Source organism: Kogia breviceps, chromosome 3, assembly GCF_026419965.1.
Source record: "Kogia breviceps isolate mKogBre1 chromosome 3, mKogBre1 haplotype 1, whole genome shotgun sequence".
Lineage (NCBI taxonomy): Eukaryota > Metazoa > Chordata > Mammalia > Artiodactyla > Physeteridae > Kogia > Kogia breviceps.
In genome coordinates, this window is record NC_081312.1 from 180522780 (window position 1) to 180538242 (window position 15463).

General features: G+C 50.9%; 1 protein-coding gene across 12 annotated transcripts in view; it reads right to left on the reverse strand.

The window, feature by feature from the left end:
- FRMD4A (FERM domain containing 4A) overlaps positions 1-15463 on the reverse strand; it is a 663610-nt gene that overhangs the window by 61881 nt on the left and 586266 nt on the right. For all 12 annotated transcript variants that reach the window (XM_067030461.1, XM_067030468.1, XM_067030469.1 and 9 more), the window contains one exon: positions 388-464. In XM_067030461.1, coding sequence (XP_066886562.1) covers positions 388-464 — 77 coding nt within the window. The remainder of the gene's footprint in view (positions 1-387; positions 465-15463) is intronic.

Sequence of the window (15463 nt, forward strand, 5' to 3'; positions counted from 1 at the left end):
CTTTCTAGAAGGACTCGGACCACCGCTCACTTTAATTTGGTGATTGTTCTGAAGTGCTACAAATCGTTCCTAAAATGCCCTGCCTTGTAAAGACAATTCCACACGTATGAGCAAGTAATACGTGTAGCCAGATGAGATGACTGTGGAACCGCTAATTTCACATGCGCGCGCGCGCACACACACACACACAAACCCACTGCATTTCCCAACACGTAGAACAAAACAAAGCTCTACTGTCTTATTTGAACTCTATTCTCCCGATCAACCACCCTCTTCCCCCCGCCCCCCGCCAAATTAACATGAACAGTGACAGCACAGAAATAGTAATACAAGTAATATGCCTGCGAGGCCACGTGCTCCCAGAAGAAAAGGACTGGTCCAGCTTACCTGCGTGGGTCATGAACTTCCACAGAAAACTTCTTCTCTCTGAAATACAGGTTTTCCAACTGCCTCCATTGGAATATCTGGACAGAAAACAATGCAGTTGAAGTTCAAGAGTGGGCGGTTCACGGCTGTACTCCTCCCTCTGCGGCTGAACGTACAGCTGGCAGTTTCCTTATCAAAGCTGAAACAGTACAGTTGTTTGCACCTCCCATGCCTCTTGCTTGACACACACACACACACACACACACACACACACACACACACACGCGCACTGCTCTTCAGTTCAAACCCCCCGCGATGTGGCCGTGGCTTTTCCTGCAGGCTTCTCAACGGGAACAAAACAAGTTCTTTTCAAGTGGTTCCCCGGCTCTGCTTGGCCTTTTGTTGAATTCTCCAAGACAGTTCCCAGCTCTGCAGACTTTTCCCTCCAAGGAGAGGGGGAGGTGGGGGGAGAGGAGGGCGGGCTGGCGGAGGGAGGGAGAAGGAGCCATCTGCCTGCAGTGCTGAACCTAGCTTCCTCCCTCCGGTGCCGAACTGGGAAGGCGGTCACATTCCCAGCCTCCCCTCGGGACTCTACTTCCTGCCCATGAATGTGTAAGAGCCCAACTCGCCCTGGTGAGCTGGGGCGGCTGGGGAAGCTTCCCCGAGAAGGGCGGGGGGCGGCTAGGACTCGATCTGGGGGCAGGAGCTCCAGATAACAATATGAGCCTGTCAAGCCCGGCTTCTTTCTACAGCACAAAGGATATCAGGAATCCTGGGGCTCGCAGGACGCTGCAGCCGGGAGCTTGCTGCGCTCGGGGAGGCAGAGAGTGAAATTAAGGCAGCTCCCAACAGCGAGAGCTAAACAGAATTCCTGGCGCTGCCTGATGGGCCCCTCTGACCCCAGTGGACATTCCCCCTGGGACGAGAGAGTCTGTTAAGTAAGATGTTTGGGAGTAATGAAGGCGGCAGCATTGCTCTGGAAGGGGGTTCTTTCATTGGATGGAAAAGGAAGTTACTTAAACTCTCCGAGAAATGTCAAAAGAGGTTCAAGTTATGCCCGTAACATTCATATTTATATTTGATGCTTACTGTAGCCCCTTCTACAGACTGAGAATTTGAGTTTACTGAGCCCCAAGAAGGGGCAAACAGAGTTTCATCCTGGGGGTGGCTGATACCTCCCCTGACCCTCCATTTCTTCACCCACTCAGTGAAGGCAAATGCTTTGTAGGGTCTCATCCTAGACCTAGCGTCCTCTCAACTGGGGCCCCTGACCCTCTCTGATCTGCTCACATTTTCTCCTTAAAGGGGACAATTTCTGTGTCCCATCCACCCGGCCCTGCTCTACCCAGGACACGACTCCTCGGGGCTTGGCCAGAGGACTTCATCCCTTTGTCAAACTGGGCTGGAATAAAAACTGCTTCTAGAACGGCTTCATGCTTCTCACAACCCGCTCTGCAGAATTTTACAATTATTTTGTCTGACTAATAGGGAGGAGGGCATGGTTTTTTTTTTTTCTGATTCCAGAGCTACCTCTTTTGTTCCCAGCTCAGAGTACATTTTGCTCTGAAGTCCAAGGAAAACTGTACTTCTTTTTCTCCTTTCAGGTCAGTTCCAAGGAAAGCAAGTCCTACACGAGCTCAGATAGCCTTGTGTCAGATCACAGATGAAATGCCACCTGTGTAGTCGGTTACTTGAGTCCCAGGTCTGAGTCTTATGCTCTTATCTGATGCTCTGCTCTGCTCAATCCCTCAGTGAAACGTGAAAATTTCCTCTCTGACCCCCCCATTGTTAGATATATACAGATGGTCCACCTGAACTTAGCTACAGACACGAAAGCACCGGAACTAATAGCTCCTTAACCTTATAACCTGGAGGCGGTACACAGAACAACGTGGCCAGACACATGCTCTGGACTCTGACTGCATCCGTTTGAATCCTGACTCCCCTATATCCAAACTGGGTGACTTTAGGCAAGGGACTGCATTTCCTTTAGCCTCAGTTTTCCCGTCTGTAAAATGGCAGTAACACTCCTCTAAGGTAGAGGCCACAGGTCCTCGGCACGGTACCGGTACAAAGTAAATGCTCAACGAACTCGGATCTCAATGCAATTCCTAGTTGTTCTTACTTCTCCCAAATCCTGCCAAATAAAGGAGATTAACTCCAGAACAACCGAAATAATTCTTGAGTTGTTTTTTTTTTTTTTTAAACTCAAGCCCTGTTGTCAGGGTTTAAGACAATAAAGGTTGATGATCTGCATCCTGGAAATCTTCAAGGAAGTGTACAGATTTTTTTAGTGCCCTGCCCACCCCCCTTTTCCTCTGAAGAGAGGGGTGAGTGGTAGATGACTCGTCCCCAAGGGGACCCGCAGCAGCCCCTGTGCTGCACCCACCTGCCCAGGTAAGGCAGAGCCCTGGCCAGGACCCGCTTCACAGGCGTGTGACCCGAGGGCCCCGTGCTTGACTTTAACGTTCTGCTGTCTCCATCTTGAAATTCTCAATAAGACTGATTAACGGGCCCGGCATTTTCATTCTGTCCCGGGCCTGCAGATTACGTCACTGGTCCTGACTGGTGCTAATGCCACGGGCGCTGTCCTGGGCTGGGCAGCGCTTGGGGGCAGGTACATCTGCTGGACAGACCTCCACCAGCTTTCTCCTTGTGGGTGTGCTCGCGAGAGCACCTCTCTTGGCCCTCGGCTCGGAAGCCACCCCCCACCTGGTGAAAAACCCCAAAGCCCAACACTCAGGGGCTTGGTTTTCTGGCAACTCCTCCCTCCCCGACTTTTTGCAAAACAGAATACACGCCGGGCCTTCCCCAGAAGTGCTCCCTGATGCTGCTGGTGTGGAGAGTGTCATGTAAGGACCGAAACAAAACCATTTGGGCTCTGTTGTGGCCCCTCCACCGAGAGAGATTCCTGCTCTCGGCACTGAACCCTGACGGCCCGGCTCCTGGCATCTCCCCAGGAGGATGTACTGTCTGTAGACGTTTCCAACAGGGGGTAGAGCAGTGGCTTTGCTTCATGTTTACTCTAGGCAGGGATTTTTTTTTTTTTTTTTCCAAATGGAATATTGGGAAGGGAGGGAGGGAAGGAGGGCAGTTTTCCAGGACAGGAAGGTCCCCGGAACCCAAGAAGAGGTGCTCATGGGGGAACGACGGCCTTGTCCATTTTCCCCCCACTTAGGGGACACAGGAGGTGTTGGGGAACAGGGGGATGAAGGCAGCTGGGGGCCCCCACGCACCAAGGTGGGCTCAGGGACCCTACCTACCAAACCCTCCCCTCTGACGCTGGCAGAGCTGAACAACTAGCAGATACAGAGCAGACGCTTGACCAGGCCTCCCTTTATGAACAGGGTACACTGGGCTCCAATGTGCCGGTTTGGGGACGGCCCCTGATCGTCTGTGTCACTTTGGGGGAGCCTCCTGGGCTCAGTACAGCCATCATAACCCGGCCACCAGCTAAAGACACCCCATAAAGACTCACCGGACACACAATGATGGTTACAACTGGGCTAGAGCCCTTAGGATTTTGCCTAATTTCTATGGCCAATTCTGCCCAAGGAGGAACCTAAAAGCTCAACCACACGGTCTATCAGTAATCAAAGGGCTTATTAATACCTACGAAAAAGGTCTTTCTGATGCACTTCATCTGGGCATCTTTAAAAAGCAGATGTCTCTTCTTTGATCTTTCAGCATCCCCCCAAGAAGACCAAGTGGGAAATTTTCAACTTGGGGAAAAAGAGGCCCAGAGAAATCAGAGGAAAATGCCTAAGGCCACACAGCAAGTCAGTGAAGGAACCAGGAATAGGAATCGAGGGCACCTGGCCCATTACTCTACCCTCTAACTATGTTCCTTTCCCCACAGGTCCCCCAATTAGTGGGAACAGCTCTTACTCACTAATGGATGGTTAACTTTATGAGTGGAATGATTTTTACAAACAAGCAGCAACGGGACTCTAGGTAGGAAGTATAAAGTCCTATCTTTTCCATCCTACACACTGGATTTCTTTCCTTTACAGGCTGTAAGCGACAATACATATCGCTCCTTTCTTGTCTTAGGACCTGGGTTCTTCTGGTTTTCTATACAGAGATGCCTCAGTATCCGTAGCTTTCCATCAGGGACTAAGAAACAACAAGGGTCATGATTAAGAACAGCCTTAATGATCTGGCCCTGCCTGGAAAACAAAAACATAGAGAAACCATCCAGAAGCGGTTTCATCGAGAGCACGCCTGTCGCCACGGCTGGTCCTGGATGTGGATTCGTGGCTTCTGACCCAGATGTGTGATTCCGAAGTGATCACAGGCCCCCCACTTCCCCTTTCCGGGCCCCAGTGTCAAAAACGTATAAAAGAGGAGATGGGAAACGTTTATCCACGGAAAGCAGACAGGAGTGGCTAATAAATAGGGCCTTTGAGCCCTGACTGCAGCAGGATGCACTAAAAACACTTAACGAGCAGGACCAGGTTACTGGATCCTATCAGCTGGTCTGCCAGATTCCCACATCCTGTGTACGCTGAAGGTCAGGGCCAAGCAGGACTCATGTCCTGTTCTTTCTGAGTGGGTGAAGGCCCAGCGGGGACAGGCAGAGGGGCCTTGGATCCCTGAGACTTCCTCCCCAGCCAGTGTTTACTGGGCGCTGGCACGGCACATGGGGTGACGGGTGAGCTCTCGGAGCAAGGCGGAAGTAAAGGCTTGAGAGGAAGCCCGCTCTAGTGGCTCTGATTCTTTTTTTGCGGTACGCGGGCCTCTCACTGCTGTGGCCCCTCCCGCTGCGGAGCACAGGCTCCGGACGCGCAGGCGCAGCGGCCACGGCTCATGGGCCCAGCCGCTCCGCGGCACGTGGGATCTTCCCAGACCTGGGCACGAACCCTCGTCCCCTGCATCGGCAGGCGGACTCTCGACCACTGCGCCACCAGGGAAGCCCAGTGGTGGCTCTGATTCTTCCCCAGGGCTTGGGGGAGCCTCGTCTTCCTCCCGTCTCTGAGGCCGAGTCACCAGGCCTCTTAATGACCCCTCTCTGAGTAACTTCCCGCTGCTTCTAGAGGGACCACTATACCGAATGCCGGCGACCATCCGGCCAGTCCCCACCTCCCACAGATAAAGCAAGCCAGGCGTGGGGGGGGGGGGCGGGGGTTAAATAGGTAACCGATGCCGCGCCCACTCTTGGGACTTCTGTCCTGGGCTCTTTCTAACACACCAGGAGGACCCGACGATGAGCAGGGCCGGAGTCGTTTGGAGCCGATGTTTAAGTGATCACTTCTCCAAAGGCTCCTGGCTGCCTGCCTTCCAAACACCAGCAAGGAGCTCTCTCGTAAGAAGCATCAGACTCACAGCCAGGAATAACCTCCGCACGCAGGATGAAACATACCAACTAAACAACCCGCTTGCTGGTTTCACTTCCGCTCTGTTCGCCCTCTAGAAGTAGGGCTGTCACTCACTCATCTCCAGCTGCATTTATGCACTTCGGCAAATAAAACCGAGCTGCCACACATGGTGAGGGATACAGGACAAAAGGAATCGCTCAACCCCGACGGGATGGACTTGAATGAAAATGGGAGCACAACACAGAAAGCCCAAGCCTGCACGTTCGGAGAATTTTATCGGGTGCCCCCCGATGAGGCTTTCCCGTCACGCAAGAACTAATTCTAGCAAAGAACAGAAGCAGTGCTGGTTTTAGTGGCTTAACACCATGTGTCAGAGGTTTTTATATCGGTTGCATGGGTATTCAATACCTCTTACGTTATGCTCAGAAAAGAGAGAAACAAGGCTCTGGGGGTTTAGGTAGCAACCAATCCCCAACCCTCTTCCAAATATTCAAGTTGTGACGTCCACTTGGCGTGAACCTGTGCTAACAGGACAGAGACTGGCACGACGCCTCACATACGTTCATACGTGTAAGGCGCCTCCGACCCAGTCGGGAGGAGGGGACATACACGAAGCGGACTGTATCCACGATATGGGAACGAACTAGCTTCAGGACGGAGTTTAAAACCGTCTATAGTTTCTGTATCAGGCTTTTACAACTCTAGGGAGGCACCCCACCAGCTTATGAAGATATGTCCCGTGCTTCTGTTTCAGAATCAATATGCATGACCCTCGCTGAGAGCCTCCTGGGTTTCGGTTCATCGTTTTCAGGGATGAGAACTCTGCCTTGGAAATCAGGAGGCCTCAGTGATGGTCCTGACTTTGTAAGTCGCTCTTTAACTTGGCTTCCTTTTCCGCAAAAGGAGGGGCATGCGTGTGGGCATTCCTGCATCCTAAGCAGGGGTTGCAGGTCAGCATTGTAAATCCTTGGAATGCCACGCTGCTACTCTTTGGAAGTTAAAAATAGCTTGTTTTAAACACTTCCTACTTGTGGGAGACGGTACAGGATACCCTCGTCCCTCCGCGTCCTCAGGAGCTTGGTTCCAGGACCCTCCTCGAATGCTCAACTCCGAGGGTCCTCAAGTCCCTTGTATAGAATGGAGTGGTGTTTGCATATACCCCACACGCATCCTCCCGTACACTTTAAATCATCCCTAGGTTACTTACAATACCAAATACAATGTAAATGCTGCGTAAATAGTTGCTAGCTCGCAGCAAATTCAAGTGTTGCTTTTTGGAACTTTCTGGAATTGAAAAATTATTTCTGAATATTTTCGATTTGCAGTTGGTTGAACCCACAGATGTGGAACCCGCAGATGCACGAGCAGACTGTTCTCCTGACTAAAAGCATGGGTTTCCAAGTCACACCGTCTACCACTCACTGGCTGCATATCCTTGGCAATGAAATTTCTTTGTGTCTTTCTTTTCTCGTCTTTGAGATACAACTCCAAACAACAGCCGTTTTACTTCCATAGGGCTGCTGTTCTGATGAACTAATACATACAAAGTGCTTCAAGTGGAGCCCAGTATGTAGTTAGCACTCAAAGAGCAGCCACCATGTTCTCCTCCTGCCATCATTCACACGCTACTCTTCACGAAAAAGAAAGCTCCGATTACTTTGAACACGCAGCCCGAAGTACAGGTTCGTGCATTTTTTTTTTTTTTTTTTTAAGATGGCTAATGTGGTGCCATGGGCATTTTAAAAAATGGTTTCTGTTCCTCGGATTTTTCGCGATGCAAGTGTAAGCCTAACCCAGCTTCTCCTTCATCCACTGGAGTTGGTGTTCGACGTATTCTCTTCGGATTCTTTGCTTCCAATCCTTATCCGCTCAATTCCTGGGTCCACCATAATTTTGACCAGAGACAGTTTGGACCACTTTCCCGCTATGACGTTTTTTGGCCACTTGCCTTGTGGGAACTTAGTGCCCCAACAAGGGATCAGACCGGTGGCCCCTGCAGTGGAAGCGCGGAGTCCTAACCACTGGACCGCCAGGGAATTTTCCCTGCTATGACTTCACCCCGAGAGGAAAGTACCCTCCTATGATACAGCTCAGCAGTACACTGAATGGGCCAGACTGGGATCCACATCAGAGCCCCCAAGACAGGCGATCTATGTCCAAAGATTGTCCGCTATGTCTCACAAAGTGATCCTAACAGTGTCCTCGGGACCTGCGTCGAAGGAGGGCTCCCTGGCTTCCATTTTCTTCCACGAGGGCCACATAACCCAGCAAAGAAAACAATAGCTAATTTTTCTGCACAGCCAGACCTACTGGAATCAAGATGTTCTTCCGGCTGGCTGCCTACCCCTCAGTGTCAGACCACAGGAGCTCTCAATTGATTGGGTCAGTCTGTGACAGGTGCCCAGAGCGCTGGGCCTTGACCCCTTAATGGATGACCTCTTTCTAACCCATCAAAAACCTTTTAGCTTCCTTTGGCTTCAGGGTCATTACTAGGGGAAGAAAGAGGGCAGGAAGATCCACAGGTATTTAACAGGCCTACGGAGAAAACAGGCCATTTATTTGTCCCCAGTGGATGCAATTTCCTTTTAATTTTCTCCCTAGGGGGTATCTCTCGATCATTCTCTTGTGTGTACTTTGGCTTTTCTTGGGGAAGGACCTAACCATAAAGCTTTGGCGAATGTAAAATCTTTCAAGGGAAGTTGAAAGTGTTTTTCCTCTCTTACCCTCGGCCTCCTGATGGAATTCCTTCCCTCCTCCGTGCGCCTCTGGGGGATGGATGAGGGTTTGCATCCAAAGGGAGAAACTGGCCAGGGAGTCACGTGACCCGAGTCCAGCTCTGGTTTTTCTAGCAATGAGCATGGTGGCCCGGTTTGGTGTGGCTTCACTTCTCTGGGCTCCAGCCTTTCCGTTAAAAAAAAAAAAAAAACAACTTCAAGGCTAGTCACACCTGTGAAGACTTGCAGTGAATGGAATGCTTCAAAGAGGGCGTTAGTCTGAGAAGCAGTTGGTCCGTCTTGGGTGGGGAATTATGCTGGGCCATTCCACTTGCAACGGCAAAGGTCTCTTCTTGGATTGCTGTAAGGGTTTTTGTTTTGACTACTTTGGAGAAACCTGTATTTTTCTATATTTTTTTTGGAGGGGGGAGGAGTTGGCGTTATCAGTTGTCTTACACCTGGTGGCCCTGCCCAGAGGTGCGGAATCACAGTGAGACCCTGATGGGGGCTGGCTGAATCCGTGAGAGGCGGGGTAGAACGCAGAAGAATGGGTCGGCAACGAGCTCTACGTAAATAAAGGTAAACAATCATAACTAAACCCCTGCTGAATCAAGCTTAAAAAAAAAAAAAGAAATGACAATACTCTGTTACACTGTGTTATCTGGGAAACAAAAGTTAAAAAAAAAATTAGTCAACTAGCAAGGGCTCTACGGGAATAATTACTTAAGAGCAGCTTGTGTGCGCTTTAAACTACCCAGTGCCTCGAGGGTTGGCTCGTCCTCCTGGGGCGGGGAAGGCCTTGCACATCCTGGTTGCTGTGGGCGCCAGGAGAGGGGCAGACCCCTTGCTGCGCAGACAGCAGGTATGGGCTCCAGGCTCTCCTGGTTGGAAAGTGTCTCGGGGGCGTGGAGGACGGAGAGGCACGGGGCCAGGGCTGGGAGGCTCGCTTTGCCACTCGCACCGCTGCTGAGACCACGTGCACTCCAGCCAGCTGCTCTGTGATGGTGGCCACAGCCAGCAGGGGCAGGGAGGCCGGTGTTAAGCTGCCATCTCTGCAGCTGGCACCCCGGTTGACTTTGGTCATCTCTCTCTCTCTCGGGTTCCTCTTACTAAGCAGTTCTGTATCCGCTCCACAATTTAGCCTTCCCAGAAAGAAGAAACATGAGGAGATGTTTTCTTAGAGGTAAGGACAGAAATTCTAGAATTTCTGTCTTCCCAGGAGGACACATCCTATTTCAAGCTCTGCCCTTGTTCCATTTTCCTAGAGGAATCCTGAAGTGGGCAGGTCAATGTGGGGAGGTGTGAACTTGGGGAAGAAGGGGTGAGGACAGAGGAGGAAATGGATACTTCTCAGCAGCCTGCCCTAAACCACTTTCTTTTCATGACTGCTGTCCCCAACCCCCACCCCTCCCACGTAACAGCCCTAACCTGGGCTAGTTCTCCCGGAGATCCATGTCCTACCCTCTGCCAAGCAATTCGCATCCTGTGTCACAAACGTCTTTTTTTTTACTCAGTTATCTTTCCTACCCGACTCTAGGTTTGTTGAGGGTATTTTCCTGGCACCTAGCACAATGCCTGGGGCATATTAGACATTCAGTAATTGTTGAGTGAATGAATGAAAAGCTCTATGAGGTAGCTATTATGGAAACCAAAGTTCAGAGAGGTTAAGTTACTTTCCCCAAGTCACACAGATGATAAATGGTGGGAGATGGTATTTGAACCCCTAGGTGCTCAAAATTCAGGTAACTTCCGTGCCATGAGGAAACACCAGCCCTTGAACCTGTACATCTTGTTAATACACTTCTAAACTGCACAGGATATGGCAACAGGGAAGCGGCAGTGAGGGCCAGTCCAAGAGCTGCAACCCAGGAACCACAGCCCTTCTTCTGGTAGTTCTGTCTGAATTCAACTCTCCTCCAAAGCGAATGGGGGAAGTTACGGTCTCCAGGAGCTCAGGGGCTCGAGCTGGAATCCTAGTCCAGAGCCGGAGTGACTCTCCATGCCCATTCTGCGTAGGAACTGCCTGGATTGGCTTAGGGCTCTGTGACAGGCGTGATCCGGAGCAGGACCCTCCTGGTAGGTCCCCCAGCCCTATCTGTAGGCACTGGGGGTGAGCGCTTGACACCGTTCTGGCTGTGCTAGGGTTTAGTATTAAATAGGTTCACACTTCAGGAAGATCAGTTCAGCCCAGGTTCCCCCTCTGAATCATGCTCAAAAAAAAAAAAAAAAAAAAAAAGATCTCACAGAGCTCCCTCAGTATCGTATGGCTCAGCAGAAACGAGCTGAGATTCCCTGCGACAAAGCAAAGGTTACTGGATTCAACAAGCAGGGCTTCTCAGCCTAACATTTCCTGCTTCTCAGCAAGAAAAGGTGTCCAGATGAACTAGAACAGTCCAATGGTCTGCATCCTCCTGCAATTCATTTTCGACATACAGTTACTAGTAGCAATTTGGGTACTTTCGCTCCAGGACACGAAAAATAAAATCAAGAGACAGTCTAGATGGATTGGTAGGGAAGTTTCCCCCCCACCCCCAATCAACAAATCTAAGCTGTAAAAAGCTCTCATGCCTCCCTCCCTTTCTTTACAGACGTCTGGCCTTTTACGTGGAGCTTTCTCCAACCCTTCCTTACAGGAGCTGCACTATCCTATCTCTGAGGCCACTACACACATATACGCGGAGATGACCTCAAAATTAGTGGTAGCTTCCAACAAGCTAGTAGATATCCTGCTCTGGCTGCTTTTGTTCATTTAACCGGTATTTATTATCTGCCACGGGTTAGGTACTGCGCTGCCAGCAGGCGTGCAATAGAGAAAAAAACAGACAAAAGTCTCTGCACATTTTTCGTGAGGGGACAGGTAGGCACATAAGAGAACTATACAGTGAGGAAGTTAGCGGGTAGCAGGTTCTGAGGAGACTAGGACAGGGGCTGTCACTGTTTATAAAGCGGTCGGGGGACCGTTCACCGACGTGACAGCTGAGTGGATACCAGAAGGAAACTGGGGCAAAGCCATACACCCATGTGAGGGGACACAAGAAGTGCAAAAACCCAAGGCACCATTTGTGTGTGTGTGTGTGCGTGTGTGTGTTTGCTATGTTAGTGCAGAAAATGCTGAAGTTAACAGGGAATGATGGACTCTTATTTAGCCTTAAAGAGGAATGAAGTTCTGATTCATGCTGCAACATGGATGAACCTTGAATACATTATTCGAAATCAAAGAAGCCAAGCACAAAAGGCCACAAATTCTATGACTCCATTTATACTAAATGTCTGTAATAGGCAAGACCGGAGAGAAAAGTAGGTTCGTGGGGCTTGGGGAGAAATGGGGAGCAGTCAAGAGCTCCCTTGAGGCCTTTCCACTGTTTTGACTGGTAAATCCTACTCTGCATTCACCATAAATCAGAAGGCGCTCTTTGGTGAAAACTCAGTAAAACTAATTACTTAAAAAGGAGCCAGCAGTCCAGGGCTAAAGCCCCCTCGTCCCAGGGCTGCCCCTTCTCCATAAGCAGTCCCCCACCCCCCCTGGTCGAATGGTCCTCCTATAGAGCTCTCCTCTCGGGTCCCCTGGGGTGGGCGCTGTCGGAGCCAACTGACCTCCAGCCTGACCGCTTTGGGCTGTCATCACGGCCGAGGCACCTCTGGGGGGCTGTTCTCCACCACCGCCATGTGAGCAAACTGGCCAGGGACCGGGTTTCACATGGCTTTCCAAACCTCACAGCTCCAAGCATCAGCTCAATATGTACCCGTAAAGCTATATACGTGTGCGCACCCGTGCACAGGCCATTCACTCAGCTGTGACCCCTGACCCTCGTTACAGGCAGGGCTGGGGGCTGGTTTACGGCCCGGGAGGCCTGGAGAGACGGGCATCTAGAGCTTCCCTGGCCCTTCGACCTCCTAATAAAAGGCCAGAACAGGGGCACCCAGCACGAGGAGGCTGGGTCTGCTCTGGGTCTGCCCACGGACCACACTCAGTGCCGGCGTCCGCTTTCCAGGAAGATCCTCAGGATTGGCGACGAATCTTTCCACTCCCCAGGAAGCATCAGAAACACCTGTTGCGAATGTGCCAGAAGGACCTGGGTGCCGGGATCTCTGGGGCTGCCCCAGTGCTTAACTCAGCACAGTTGGTCAGGACTTACGCCATCGGTGGGTGAAGCCACCACTGCCCGGCCAGAGCCACAGGATAGGAGAGTGATGTACTGGCCGAGACTTTACGGTGATCAATCTCATTAAAGTGAGCAGTGAGCAGACCACACAGCGAGACAGGCACAAACCAAACAAACAAAAGGGCCGAGAGCCCGTTTCACGGGTCACCACCCTGGCCCGAGAGGCCACCACGTGCCCGGGTTTGCCCGACGCTGGACTCTCATGGTTAACCAGTGCTCTCTTCCATTCTCAAAAGTGTCCTGGTTTGGATGTTACAACCCTATGGTCACAAAAATAAATATACTCTATGATGCCAGTTATATGAGATCCCTAGAGGAATCAAATCCATAGAGAGGGAAGTAGAATGCCGGTTGCCAGGCGCTAGGACTAGAGAATCATTGTTTCGTGGAGACACAGCTTCAGTTTTGCACAAAGAAAACGTTCTGGAGACGGGCTGCACAACAGTGGAAATATACCTAATACTTAACCACTTACCAGTGGTTCCAATGGTAAATTTTATGTTATGCATACTTTCACAATTAGCCTTTTTTTTTTTTTTTTTTTTTTTTTTAACATTTAAAAAACACTACTGTTTATGTGACTCTGAAACCTCTCACCCTCCACTGGGGTATGAAGTGTTTAGGAAGGTGGAAACTGAGGGAGAATTTGAGAGGGAGAGAGGTGTGCTGTCAGCTTCCCTGACCCAGAGTCGGGGACGTAGAGGATACCTTCTGCAAATCTAGCGAGAAAAGGTTCACTAGGGTTGCCTGGAGAGCTTGACAGGTGTCTCCTGAAGTTAAGGGCCACCTAAAACTGCTCCTGCTGACATCTAAGTCACGAGAAGCGGGCTGCTAGCTGCCCTCAGAGGAGCTGATGGGGAGACAGGGGCAGTCGAGCTGGGAGAGGGGGCAGGATTTAACTTTAGACCAAGTTTGGAACTTTGGTTGTTAACAAGGACCGGACACTCTCATTTCTTAATAAAATTAACTTTGCTGCTTAAAGTGACTGTATGACTCTGTATTACCTGGGAGTGATCAGAGAAGCCACGGGCTGCCTGCGTTTCCATCTAGGGAAGAACGCTTTCAAAAGAACAGCGGGAGATAGAAAACATGTGCCTTTGAGTCCCAGGTGGTCGATGTTCTTGTTAACCTGGCCAAGTCTTTGGTTTTTAAGCCAGAGAAAACCCATCAATTTTTAAGCTACTACCGGCTCAGGGCTCACTGGAGTGGGCGGGGATACCGGAGGCGCCTCTACTCAGGACTGAGATCCAACAACAGCACTGGGTTTTGATTTGCATCTTCAGATTGCACCCAAAGTCAACGGGGCACCCCAAGTGGTGGCAGTCTGTTTCTGTGAGTTATTTAGAAGCTCCTCAGTCTCAAGGGGGCTGCTGGCCCGGCTGACTGGGTGTTTATTTGCATGTTATAAATACAGACTGTTGAGTCTGACCCCTACTCTCCCCCCAGTCAACGTGGCCGTTCATATGGCCATCCTAGTGCTGTTACACGAGGATGAGGTCCGGCTGCGGGCAGTGGATGAGCCCTGGGAGACCTCACACCCCACACAAGGGACAGAGGCCTCAGCTCGGGGAGGGGGCGGGGGTTGGGAAACTATTTTTGGTTGTCTGCTCAGATCTAGCTGGCACTTTGGCTAACGCGAACAACAGTCAGAGACAGACAGGGATTTACCCACTTAGAAACTGGCATTTTCTCCCTCTACCATTTTCTTCTGGGAAAATGTTGCTTTTCACTCTTCCTTTTATGAAGGACTCCCTCCTGTGGCTTTACAATGAGCTTGCCCCTTGCTTCATTCCTCTCCCCTGTTTCTCCTTTCCTGTTTCTCTCAATCTCAAGATTCACCATCACCTGTACCATTGCCTTGTTGATGAGGAAACAGGCCCAGCAATGGCGACTCAGCTTGCAGACCTGGAGCTAAAACTGAGGTCTTGACCACCAGGACAGCTATCTTCCCACCAGATACAACAGTAGGAGGTGGGCGCAGGAACAGGGCAGCCAAACGGTGATGCCAGGCTGGAGATTAACCCTTGCAACCAGAGAACATCTGGGTGAATTCTTCAGAGTACAGTGAACCCCCTCTAACAGCTGCCTCCAAGCATGTCACCCCAGCAGAGAGTTGGACCAGCCTCTTTTTGTTTGCGGTATGCGGCCCTCTCACTGCTGTGGCCTCTCCCATCGCGGAGCACAGGCTCCGGACGCGCAGGCTCAGCGGGCATGGCTCACGGGCCCAGCCGCTCCGCGGCACGTGGGATCCTCCCGGACCGGGGCACGAACCCGCGTCCCCCGCACCGGCAGGAGGACTCTCAACCACTGCGCCACCAGGGAAGCCCGAACCTGCCTCTCTTAAAGGGAGAATTGCATTTCTCTCCTCTCGTACCTCCACAGAGAAATGACTCTCACGTCACAGCTTCTAAGGATGATCTTCCCGGATGGAGGCATGCTTTTATTTTCTGCGCACAGCCATCGTTTTCAAAAGGGGCAGTCTGATACCAGCACGAGTAATACGGAGACAGGTTCAACAAGGATACAAGTACGTGTCCTTGCAGGGGTGGCTTACTCAGGACCAGGCTTGGAAACGGCCTCCAGGAGAACCTGTGGGAACCAAGGGACCCTGGGTTCCCAGATCCAATGACCAAGGAAAAAAAAAATCAATCCTGTCAACAAAGGGATGCTGTTTGCTCTTCGTGGTGATCCTGGCCTCCTGTGTTCAGCATAAAAGAGACTGTAACGATATTTACTATGTCAAGGGCAACAGCGCTTTTATCTTGGGGAACAGGTAACTCTTTGAGATGTAAACATATTCAAGATGAAGGTCATTAGACTATTTCTCGTGTTTTAGAGTCTCCATTTCACAGACATAAAAACAGAGGCACAGAGAGGTTAAATAAGTTGTTTATCACCATTC